This window comes from Mugil cephalus, chromosome 3 (genome assembly GCF_022458985.1).
Source record: "Mugil cephalus isolate CIBA_MC_2020 chromosome 3, CIBA_Mcephalus_1.1, whole genome shotgun sequence".
NCBI lineage: Eukaryota > Metazoa > Chordata > Actinopteri > Mugiliformes > Mugilidae > Mugil > Mugil cephalus.
This window is the reverse complement of record NC_061772.1, coordinates 2,084,583-2,098,100: the sequence shown is the minus strand read 5'-3', so window position 1 is coordinate 2,098,100 and position 13,518 is coordinate 2,084,583. Positions and strand designations below refer to the sequence as shown.

At 41.4% G+C, this 13,518-nt stretch overlaps 1 protein-coding gene across 1 annotated transcript in view; it reads right to left on the bottom strand.

Moving 5' to 3' along the window:
• Positions 1-4,983, bottom strand: part of si:ch211-186j3.6 (neural-cadherin) — a 256,350-nt gene extending 251,367 nt beyond the window's left edge. The window contains exon 1 of the mRNA XM_047580957.1: positions 3,539-4,983. Within this exon, the coding sequence (XP_047436913.1) occupies positions 3,539-4,601 (1,063 nt within the window). The 5' untranslated portion in view covers positions 4,602-4,983. The remainder of the gene's footprint in view (positions 1-3,538) is intronic.
• Between the last annotated feature and the right edge of the window lie 8,535 nt (positions 4,984-13,518).

Genomic DNA, 13,518 nt, shown 5'->3' with positions numbered 1-13,518 from the left:
CTACTGTGCAGATTCTGGCTCCAAATTTGCCAGAGGTCGCTGCCCATAACCCCCAGATAGGGTCAGTTTGGCCAATGGAGGGAAGTGGGGACACGCCGTCTTTATTAATACAGTCTATGAGTCTAACTAACATCAGGTCAGAGAAAAATAACTTAACTTTAGCTCGTGCTAAAGTCATGAGGCACACAAATAAAACTTCATTGTTCTCGCTTCTGGAACAGTGGCAGGGATCCATTAGAAAAAGTAGTTACAAACAGCATCTGTTAAAATATTCTACATTGTCTCAGATGAATTTGACATTTATTTGCATACGGAGCGTGACACTGAGATCGGATATGGAGACACATTTTAATGCCGGGTCTAAACACACACACCTAAAGCTGGTCATTTGCAATCGGATAGCCTAGATTTGATCTTAATGTAATGCATGAAGGTGCCAAAGTCTGCCATGTTCAGAAGAGATATTATCAGTAGTTTCTCTACATAGCTCTTGTCTATTTGGTGCAGTACTAAGCTCCATAGTTTAAGAATGGATGTTACCATTATCGAGACAGGAGAAGAAAATAATATAAGACCAAAAAAAATGTGTCTTTTTCAATGAAAATTAATCACTTCACTCATAAACCAAATTAATAATTTCATTAATCATTAGTCACTACAGTCAGGGAACAGCCTTATTGGGGGAAATTAATGGGCACCGACTGGCTGCTGTTATGGGCGTTGGCATTGAACGACTTGTGAAAATCAGGAGCTTGGGATGTCAAACCCAAAACCTGTGTGTACAAATATATACAGGTTTATGTGTGGGGAAAAGCTGGAGGTGATATTACCTACTTTGAAATGAAGACTTAAGGACTATGAACTCCAACAAAAACAAGGTATTTTCTCACTCACAATACAACTAATACAACCACACTCACACACACATCCAGTTTACAACGCGCACATTCTGAGTGGACTCCAAACACAAACAGCAAGTTATCATTGCTCCCAACTAGCAACGTTTTCAGCACACACACTGACATCTGTCCCTCTAAGAATCATGTCAGAGGCTTTCTATCTCACACTCTAAAACTGTGCCTTTACTAAAACTAAATCCCTGGAGTGAGAGTGAAAATAAGAACGACAAAGTAAGAGAGCAAGAGAGAGAGAGAGGCAGGGAAAGCACGGCAGGGAGACAGACAGAGAGAATGAGATGGGATTACAGGGATAATGCGAGCAGATGGAGGGAGGTCGAGGTTCCAGCAGGACTCTCCACTCCAAACAGATTAAAAGACTTCAACCGTGCCACCAACAACCACAAGGATGCCGCTTGAGACACCGAGCTGACCCCGCCACCCCCAACCCCATCGCCACCACTGGCCCCTGCTAAGCCCGGAAATGAACACTTGCTGCTTTCAATATGAAGCAGCAAACAGTTAAGTCATGGTAATGTATTTCAACTCATGCCCTCCTTCTTTCCCTCCAATCAAACTCATAAAAGGTTAGGTTTTTAGGCTTTTTTGCACAAGCCACCCATTTAGTAAACATTTATGCTGATCCTCCTCTTAAAACGTTGCATATTAACATGCATCCTGTTAGAGCTTTATATGAATGTATCCGAAGTTCATTCAAGATTTAATCATCTAAATAAGCACTAGTGACAAAGGGATTTAGCCACGGAAGAACAATGTGTGATGTGTCTTTAATCTTCAAATACACTAACCAAATACACTTAACTCACCCTTATTGCATCTAGCTGGATCACACATTAAAATACAATTTCTATGCACTCAATTTTAATTTCATAAAAAAAAAATGCACCATTCCCCTCATGCATAGACTATTAACAGCTTCTAAAAATTAAAATAAACCACAGTTTTGTTCTTCCTCCATCAATGTTTTAACAATTAAATGTTCAAGAATAGTATTATGCCATATGTCCTCTGACTGTGTTGATTGCTGTTAATATGGGGGAAAAATTACATGTGGTGTCACTTTCTCATCAATATTGATGAAATTGCTGTGACAGTTAGCAAGCATTGCACATACAGTAGTTAGTGGAAGTGTAAATTAGCTATGCATGCCAGGAGCAGGATTAGCTTCTTTGCTGCATCAGGATAGCTCACATTACCAAGACCAATAGGGCACATTGATTAGGTCACTACTCCAGTCAAATGCTGTTAACTGTTCTTAATGGAACAAGTGTCTTTCCAGGAAATGTGTACAATCAGATTCACAGAGAGATAAATAGATACATAAGTAGAGCCAAGTGTAATCTCAATATTAGATATTTTTGTAGGGTCTATTCTAGTTTGTGCGGTGTCACAGTCAGTTTGCCCAAAGATTAATTCCTTAATATATGCATTTATTAATTTATCTATCACTATCTCTCTGTCTCTCTGCCCTCTCTCTGTTTTATCCGCAGGTGATAATTAACCTGTTGGTATGATGGCCGTTGTGCGCCTTGTGCGCCTTGCTTCTACCCTGACATCCCAGCATCTGTTGCTGCTGGCACCCACAGCAGACACATACTCAGTGCCCTAATTTATCTAAACACATGAATCATCATCAACCCTGATAAATGTCACTCAGTTTAACCTCCATTGTAAACATTGGACACTCTGACACAGACTCCTCTGGGAAAGTTTGAATGTTTCTCATCTCATAGTGTGAGTAATGTTCAACCTGGTTAAATCATTAATGTGAGGTCACTACTGTTTCTGAAAACTGAGGCTGAAAGATATATCAGTGGTTAGCAGTTACAAAATAGAATATAGCCCTATTAGAGTTGCTTGGGTTCTGTACTGTGCTATATGCATGAAGCCTCCTCACACCTAACAGGAACCACCCCCCTGCCACCAACTTCCAATAACACTCAGGATGCAGTGCTCACTGACTGCCTACTTTCCCTATTGCAATCAAAGGTCGCTAACAAAATGTGCAACACGACAATATGAATTATTTATGAAAAATATATATATTTAATATTTCTACAAAATTTACGCAATATTTAAATTCCTCTCCACGACAGGGCGACGTTTTAGGAAGCGGAAAGCACTCTGCGCCATCATTAAGCCAGACATTTGTATCTGTGATCGGACAATACATTCGATACAGCTTCGGGCTTTGGTGTTTTCATATTAACCCCTATTTCAAAATACATTGCGTATGATAGTATCACAAAAAGTTTTGAAACAAATGTAAGCAAGTGTATAAGGGCATTCTCCATTTCCGTGCGTATTTACGCACGCAAGGAAGGCAGTGTGACAAATATAGCTTAGTGAAACAGATGTATAAATTATAAGAGAGACGAGAATGTGTTCCTCGTAAAATTAGGTACAATTTGTGATTTATTACACAACCTGTCCTGCAGGGAAAGTACCCAGAAAATGCGCACACAAACCGTTGTGTTCAGTTACCGTGTCTCTCTCCTCTCTCCTCCTACTGTTACACACACACATGCAAACACACACACACACACACACACATGCAAACACACACGCACACACACAGCGGGTCGCTCACTCACACACACGTGCTTCATCTTTTGTCTCACCTCTTTTATCCTGTACTTTGACAGTGATCTCCACCAGAGGCTCGGTCTCGCGGTCCAGTCTCCGTGATATCACTATATCCCCACTGTCCCGACTCACACTGACCGGAGAGTTTTCCACGTCGGGCTCCAACAGCTCAAACGTGGCCGACTGAAACCTCACCGGGTTCAGGTTCATCACCACTGAACCGATCCCCGCATCCTCGGACACATTGATGAAAACGGGGTTGTCTGACTCCAGCACTGATCTGGGTCGCCGCGCAGGAACTTTAATTTGCGAACTGGGTTTCCGATTCCCCAGTTGGGGGTTCACTGACGGCGCCACGGGCCATTGTCGTGGATTTATTTCCACTGCGATGCTTCGGCTTGTGCGAGGTGGCCACCCGCGGTCACGGGCGAATATTTTAAACTTAATAGGTTCGTCCAGGCCGAGGATAGAGTCAACAAGGAGGATATCGCCAGTTTTGGGGACCGCGTAAAAACTCCCGTTTTTGGGTAAAGCAAAGTAGATGAGCTCAGCATTCTTGCCACTGTCATTGTCCCGCGCCGTGACCGTGTAGATCGCCGTGCGGAGCGCAGTGGCATCGTCCAGGCTCAGTTTCACGTCGGAATCGGGAAAACTGGGCTGGTGGTCGTTGGTGTCCAGAACGTCCACTTTGATGGATGCCACTTCGGCGACAAGTGGAGACTCGTCCTCCTCTTCCCGGAAGAGTCCCGCGCATTGCCCGCAACACAACCCCAGACCCAGGGCGTATTCAGCCCGCTCCTCTCTGTCCAAGACACCAGAAGTCTTCAATAAAATATGCCCCCGCTTGTGGTGAGCAAAGACACGGAAATGCTCGCTCCCCTCTCCCAGGAGTTTGAAGTGCGCTGCCGCTGAAGCGGATTCCCCGGCACCGCACAGCCTTTGCGAGTTTAGCCGCTTTAACGGGACGCTCAGGCCATTGACCCTGGAACCCGGCGACGAGTTCTCAAATACATGGCCATGAAAAAATGGCACCTGCTCCATGGTCCTGTTCCCGACTGCGCACGAAATCAAAACTGGTAAAAATGCGACCCAAATCATGACTGGGTATCTCTTTGGTTCGACTGCACTAAAGCGTTGGTGCCTCACCAAAATCCATGTGTGCACCAGCTCCTTGGGGATGTTTCCTCTCTTCTGTTATAATCCAAAACTTTATTAAAGTGGAACGCAGGTATCTGTTGGCACCATAGTTAAACTCGAAGCAGGAGAACTTTGTCTCTTTGCGTTTGCGTCCCTGTCCTTCTTCTCTCCTGCCCTCCTCTGTCTGCTTTCTCACAAGCAGCGCTGTCTGTGTGCGCGCGTTCCGGGAAAAATGCTTCTTACAGCTCGAGTGCGCGCCTGCCTCCGCTCGCTTTCACGCTCCCTCTTGTGTGCGTTTTCACAGACCGATCTCGTTCGATCGCACTTAATCCACTAGTTGCTGGAAAATGCGAACAATCGTGCGGCGACTCCCCATTTACAAGGAACCGATTTGTTATGATAAGGAAATAGGTTTTCTGTGTAACTCAGATGTTCTGACGAGACTTTGCTCACGAATGCATTGCCAGAACAGCCAGGGCAATGCATCTGTTACGAGGTGATGCAGCGTTCAAGGATTTTCGCAAGGGAAATGGACTTCACAGCAAGGCAGCAGTAAGTCGAACTAACTCGCGGTAGCGCTCGCGTACACAAACCCACACAGTACCACAACGAATAGCGCGCAGGAGTATGCGCGTCTGTCAATTCGTGCCAGGGTGATCCTCGGGGAAAGGACCCGATCTCCCCTTTCTTAGTAATCGATCCATCACTCCTCTTTCCAATAACACGTCACTACACTGGATTAAAATAATGCACAAATCGATCATTTTAAAACGCTACCAGGGGTGCGACGATAAAAGAAAGGTTTACAGCATAAAGAAACTGCCCAGACAGATTCCAAATCAATTATGTCACAGAGAATCGCGAAATCTAAATCACACACGGTGTTTTGTTTTTCTTTGGTCTCCAAGGATCTGTGAATGTTACAGGCAGGTTTCCAGTAAAATGGTAACACTTTCCTTAAAGACAAATATATTCACTTTACTCAGGTTTCACTCTCACGTTGCCTCTTCTTCACTTGTGCACTGAATTCAGTACAGAATAGTCAAACTGTAACGTGAAACCCCGTTTGTCAGTGCGACTCTTTTTGTGTATTCAAGTCATCATCTCACCCAAAGCATCAGTCCTTGGAGCTGTTTGAACTCCTACTCACTAACACACGCCCAACTGCAACCTGTGCAATTTTAAAAGTTTAACATCAGCAATCCGTGGATACCACACGTTTAAGTCTTCACGCTAACAAACGGCGTTCGTATATTCAGGCCGTAAGTTTGGTTTTGTGTGGGAGTGAATTTCCATCTGTGTTTAGCATAACATTTAAAATCAGGATGCGAAGGTGAGTTCACTCTGCAGACTTTCAGAAGTGGATAAAAACTGTTTGATGTCGAGGGGATAGGCAGGCCTGCAGTACACAACCTGTCCAAAACGTGACACAAAGAGCGACGTGCGACGCCTGAGCCATTACTTAAATTTCATCATTTCCCACACACAAACACGTCAGGAGTCTGTGCAACGCTCCTGTGCAAAACAAAGGACTGTAAATGAATCTATATAATTATCAGCTTGTGACCTTGGCTGCATTCTATGTTTACTTCCCCCCCCCACTCCACCAGTGAGATGCATTAATTTTACTTATTTAAGGCAGCTCTGTTTTCTGTAAAGGAGGGCCCAGCTGACAACCCTGAAAACATATTGCTACTAATTAGTAATTTTCTAAGTAAAGATTTTTGCCTCCCTTTTAAAACTCAGGGTAGTGGCCAGATATTTATATTTCTTTGATTAGGATATCTCAATGAGTTGTTAATTTACTATATATGATATGGACTTCATGAACTTGGGATACTTATAAAATGTTATCTTGTTGATTCATCTGCAGAACAACTATACTCCTGTTGTATTTCATTGCAGTGTGTAGTTTTGTTTGTCCTGTAGCCAATTTAAAATACATTAATAGACAAAAATAACAACAAATATTGCTCTGCAATATATCTGTCTTATAAGATCATTGTCATGAACACATTTTCAAAGCAAAACAAGCAGAGGGAGAAAAAGAAGGGTGAAGACAGAGATAGATTTGGTCAGCTGTTAAGCTTGACTGTGGAGTAATATTCCCCACTGTGGCAGGGACAATGGCCCAGTGAACATCTGACTGAATCATCTCTTTCACTGATCCTTTCCCCTCATCTTTTTGTGTCTATACGTGCATCTCTGTTGGATTTAAAAAAGAACTCAATATGTATAAAGCATCCCCTGTAATAGTTTGTTTATTCATATCACAGTCGACCCTGTCAGTATTACAGCCAGCTTCTCAGCATATGAGAGAGAAAACCAATGGACATTTCCAGAAACAAAGCACTGAAACACTGACAAACAGCACTGTTACACACTCATTCTTAAACTGAAATCTTTCACGCATTCACATGAAATAATATGGTGAATGATCTTGTATTTCTATAGTGCTTTTCTATTTGTAATCAAAGCCCTTAACAGTCACAGTGACACATCTACCCAGTCACTCACACAATCACACACATTCGCACTGGGAGGAACTGGGGCCTCAGTGTCTTGCTCAGCACACTTCTGCATGTGGCAGATTCCAGGGTTCAAACTGCTAACCCACCAGTATGTGGACAGTCTGCTCTACCTGACCCATATTGATTTACTTCTACATAGTCAAGGAAGGAAAGCAAAGTTTGGACCAGTCAGAATATTTCAAAAACCATTAATGCTATGCTTAAAGCACATTTTCACCAAAAAATATAACATGTTATCTTAATGTTCTCTTCAGCTTTATCATTGCCAAAAACCTAGCAATACAAAAACTACAAAATGTTCTGTGTTGCTCTCAACAGCCACAGACAAGGTTTGTAAAACTAATGTTTTTCAAATGTTGCTGTCCTCTAAAGGATATGCTGCCGTATTCAACAGTTCCTTCCCAGAGATCAACTAATGTCTATATCTCATTACTTCCTTGTAGACCTGTTTTTTCTGTTGCATCCGACCCCCAGCTCATTGGTTGCTTCTGAATATATACAATCTTTAAAAACAGCTCACAGACATAGTTAAATTGGGTTGAAAACCATTAAAATTGTTGGAGTATTATTTTCAACAGTAGATGGATTTTTTATTATAGTGAGAATTTTGGAATGCAGTGTTTCTGTTCACGTTAAAGGAAAACCATGTGACCAGGTCTAATTAGTCTTTTGGACATTTATGGATCTTATTGTGAAGATGAATGTATATTCAAAGGTGTGAGGCTTTTGCAGACTGCAGTGTAGTAAAACTCTTAGGAAAATCAAAATCATACTAATTTCCTTGATTGTATGGAAAATATATAGATCTAATTTAATTTGGGAGATCTTTCACACTTTCACACCTCTTGTAGACACGACCAGAAACAACAGCTGAAAATTGGTCTGGAACTATTAAGCACTTTGTTTATGGGAGGTTAATTAATTAATGTTGTGGGACCATAGATCTGGATCAAACATAGACACTGTGACAATAAACTGAACATTGCTGTGGATTCTCAGGAGTTAAAAGGCCCACTCCATTTAGGATTTTATTATGTGGTGTGATTCAGCCGATTCAGAGAAGAAGAAAAAACTCTGCACACAGTTGGACAGTCTTCTAACCATTCAGTTCAACTCCACTGCGCTCAGATGACGTGTATTATGATGTTGCTGTTACTCTTCTGTCCATCACTGCATAAAGCCTATCCACATGATGTGACTGGCCCTGCAGACTTTTGACAGATAACCATCACCAGCATCACTACCACGATCATTTGTAAGGGACTCCTGACCAAATTGTCATCACAAAAAAAATGTAAGCAAGCAAGTTTGCCGGGTTTCAATGCTGAGGATAGATGTCCTGTGTGATGTTTGTTATTCTTCCACCAGGGACTGATCCCACAGTAAAAACATCACACTCAGCATGTGATCTTTTATATAAATGTGTGTAATTTTTGTGCTTGCTGATTTTTCTGAATGGGAGTTGAATAAGATAGTAAGCATTCAGGGAAATACAGTGCTTGACTTGCCACACTATAAGTGGTAGTGTGTCTACATGCACAGTCACTTGTACCACTGAATCCCATCAGCACATTTTAATATTACTGTGTTAAATAAATTGAATATAATTAAATAACCTGTTATGTTTGCTAATAAGTGAAGCAATTATATATTACATCCTCCAGGCGTGCATCTAGATACAGTGTTGTCTATTGATGCTGTCATTCTTTATTTTTTTTAATCATGATCCTGGCCCACCAATTGTCATATTTAGATCCCTTGGCTGCCCTTGTCATGAAGTTTGGCTGTCTTCAACAATGAGCAGCAAAGTGAGAGTGGTCGGCACTGAACCTGTCATCTACCATTCATTATCGTGACAACTGACGAACTGCTGTGAGGATCATTCAAATCCATGCAGACCCACTAAATCTCAATAAAGTGGAACGTCAATCTGCCTCTGGCTCTACCAAGTAGTTTTCATGTCTGGGGTTTGTCCCCCTAGAACAAGAACAAGCTGTTAGATTGACACAACACACACTCCCTAACTGCTATTGATTATTGTGCCCACCGATTTTAACAATCTTCCCAGCCTTAATTCTCTTTCTGTCTTTGTCCTCCCCTCACTCTGCCTGTGTCATCCTAATTTCACTTAGGGGATTATCAGATAGGGGAAACTGTTGGAAAATAAATAAATTAATAAATAAATAAATCAGGCATTTCACAAATTAACATCATCTTCAAGCCTGATAATGATGCACACACCTAGGGAAGGGAGAGCTGGTAAAGCATGGCTGGGGTTTGTAGAGCACCTGGCAGTGAAAAAGGAGGAGGTGTGAGTTCATTATCTAGATACAATTTCTCTGTCTCCCACCTGCAACAGGCTAGTCATCAGGGGAAATATCTTGATAGGACAATAAAGAAAACAGAGACAGGGAATATGCTCAATAGCGTTTTGGAAAAACGCCAATTGGGCTTTGCTGCAAACACAATCTGGAGATCCACTGGGCTGTAAATTGGCTGGATATAATGTTGGTGTGTGTGCTTTTGAATGCTGACATTCGGGTGTGTCAGATAGTGGACAGGGACATTTGGGAATGCTAGCCTGGAGCTGTAAGTCTCCTAACCAACAAAACAAACAAACAGATATCAGTTTGGGATTCCTGTCCTCCTCATTTGTCAACATGAATCTCAGCAACAACCGACACAGCTTTATTACGCTGCTCTACTAGTAGGACTTTTGTTTGATTACAAATTAAAAAAACAAATTCAACCTTACTTCATCAAATGTATTATTTATTTATTTCATTTTCAGCCGTGACCAGCTTTCAACAACATATGCAAAATGACTCATCAGTTCAGAATTGTCTCAAGAATCATTCCAGCTCTGGTACCTAAAAGCTGCAGAAACATTTGGGAACCAGCAGTGATTTGTAAACAAATGCTCAGCAATCTATTCTGGAGTGGCACCTTTCAGTTCAGTTTAATTCAGTTTTATTTATAAAGCGTCAATAACAATACAAATTGTGTCAAAATGCTTTACAAAAGCCGGCCTGAAACTCCCGGAGCAAGCCTGAAGGCAACTGTTGCAAGGAAAAACCCAGCTCATATGGAGGGACCCATCTGCCTAAGGCCAGCCGGGCAGAAACAGAGAAAATAGAGAAAGGAAGAGCAGGAGAAACACGATAAACAAACTTCTGTTATAGATACGTACATTGGACTGAAGGAAATATAATCTGATAATACAAGATATAGTTGATGATGTTATGAGACAGTTTGAGAGTATAAGAGGATTCATGGGCAGGTGTACAACTGCCTTTGCATGTACCTGGTCAAGTCTGTACACAGTCAGGTATCACTTCATAGCACTGAAACAACACAGGAATCAGCAGTACTCAAACAAGCAGTACTTCTTAGTGTACCTCATCCAAGGCAGCCCCAAGTGGCTGGCTACTTATGTTCATCTGCCTTACTGGCAGTGTGGTGTGTAAACTAAAAGGTGTACTGTCATGTACAGCAGCGATCTGCTGTCAAAGGTAACAAAGGCCAAAGCTAAAAACAAGCCACACATTGATATTTGTCTCAAATGCTTTTTGAGTGGAGAACAGCAGAAACTGACGTGTGTCGGTGGGGATATCATGGGAATGTCATACAACAACTGGATAAAAATGAAGTTATGTAGGATCTTAGACCAATTTGTTGGCAACCACCAACGTGCTGTCTGATGTACTCTTCTAATGCACAGATCTTTATATGTAAAGCTTCAGGCACTTGCTAGGCGGTCAGTATGCAATAAATATGCCTGAGAAAGCATTTAAAGAGAATGTCAGACATTATGGTGGTGGCTTTGCAGTCACAAACACCCTGATGACTGTGGTGCCTATCATCAATTGAACAGAGCTACAGTTGTTCCAGCTGATTCCACATTGCAGATGGTCAAGTCATCCTCATTAGTGATAAGATTGATTCAACAGCGCCCCAAAACAAGAACAACTGGTTCTGCAAGGAGACTTACACATTAGAGCATGACTCCTGGTTGTCTGTCTGGGGAACACACGAGGTTGTGGAAGATAAATGAGAACAGGTGAGATCTCTACACACTCTACGATATGTGAATTGCAATTCCTTGGAGGAGTGCAAGTCACAACTCAACTTGTCAGATAGACATTTGGGCTCCAATCAACCTTTTCTCTTCTTATCAGGTGGCTGACACCATGCCTAAGTGTCTTCTTTTAGTTAAGACCATTTTAGACCTGTCATTTCCTTAGTTTGGCCCAGATGAAGACAGTTCAGTATTCCAGCAATGTTTAATGGCCAGGCAGCATATAAAACCTTGTGGTTTGTATCTGAAATTACTGTTTTTCTACATTTGCAAAATCAAGATTTGAACAATCTCTGCCACTTCAGCAAATAGCTTGATTCTTGTAGTTGTGATAAGAGGAATGAAAATTGTACATGTTGTATATGTATATACAATACAGTATATACAAATATATATTGTAATTGTATATGTATATATTGTATTGTAGAAACTGTATTCCAGGAAAGAGTAAACATACAAAGCAACGCATGTATTTATTTTTAACCATTTACACAATATTTGCATCTCTCCTTTCTCCGTGATGGTGGACATTTCTCCTTGAAATCAAGTGTTTTCAAGTCGAGCAATATCTTTGAGCCCACACAAACCAGCTTCAAGCAGGATCTGACTTTATGTCCAGATTTGTTTTTCTCCATAGATGATACCCTGGCTGTGTATGTTCATTGCATGCTGTATTATATTTAGTTAAAAAGGCAAATACCTTAAGAGCAACTACTAAGACAACTCTACCCCTCACAAACTTGTCCACTCAAGAGAGAACTTTTCAGGCAAACTAATGACCAACACACAGTGTGAGTTTAACTCTTCACAAGGATGCTGCTCTGCGCTGTCATGTGCGTCTTAATGCTTAATTCTCCTGCTTTCTTACTAGCTCCACCTGCTAAGTTCCTTCTGAATCACACTTTTATGTACCACAAGGGCATTGTGTACTCCTGATCGCAGTCTAATGCATCTGCAGCAGTTAGCCATAAAAGCTGCTGGCCATCCTCGCTGCCATATTTTCATAATTAATAAGACTTTTAATATTAATATGTGAGCGTGTGCATGCAGCCATTGCTTTTGTTCAAGTCTGTTACAGTTCTGTATGTTTCTGAAAATATCATAAGTAAAATAAGTAAAGAATGAAATGAAATAAACAAAGGAGTCATCATAATCTAGCACGTAATGGAACCTAAGAGGGCCTTTAGAACATCAGCCAAGACAAGCTATAAAAATAAACTGTACTCCCTGTCAGTTTCAGCGGGCAGGATGTGGAAATGCACAGCTCTCCATACTACCCTGACTACTAATGGAGCCTCATAATTCCAAACTCTCTGTCCTTTCACTTTGCAAGAGTGGAACAGAAACTCAGTGAATACAATTCCGTTTTTGCTTTCTTTTAAAAATGCATGAAAGTGAATAGATTCATTTTCCCCCTCTGTTCAATATTTAAGTGCACAAGGCTGCCACTGATCTTGACTGGATCTGTGCTGCTATTTATGCTGCTCATGCTGCATTGAGTGCCTCCTTAGTAAGTTTCCCGATATCTCACTCCTGCTTCTGTGACACCATCTGAGGCAGAAGAGTAATATTGTATGGATTCTCGAGTAAAAGGAAACCATATATCAAGGGTACTGGGCCAGCGGATAATTTTCTCAAGCTGTGCTATTGAGGATCAGGCAGTGGGGGTATTAAGGAGAAGCATAGTTAGGCTGGCAAATTGAAGTCCATTACAGCTGGATCTAGTCACAGAACCCCCAAACCCCCAGCCCTTTCTCTCTCTCTCTCTCTCTCTCTCTCTCTCTCTGTGGCTTCTCTGTCTACCTGCCTCGCCTCCCCTGTACATGAGACACCTTGTTAAACACTTTGTTAATGCACGCAGCCATCTTTATTTAATATATTTAGGAGACAATTGTCCTTGTTCACAAGAAACTGTTCAGTGCTTATACATCAAATACAGTTGTACATTTCACATTAAAATTTGGTCTGGAAAAATGTCAGTACAAGCTGTAAAATAATAAAAAGATGTTTATAAAAACAGTCATGGAAACAAGATAGATGTAAATATATTAAAGTCCTCTAATGGGCAGTTGAAAATGCTACAATAAATGTTTGTAGTTGCTTAAGTCTTTTTGCCAATATATCAATCCCCCAACTGCAGATAGTAAAGAGAATTCATATATAAAGGAGAGACTTTTGTCAGAGAAGTGGTCTCTCTTACTGCTCCTCCCTTGTGTCCCAGTTTTTCCCACTGCCTTGTTCCGTCAGTATAGCTGTATGATTAATACCA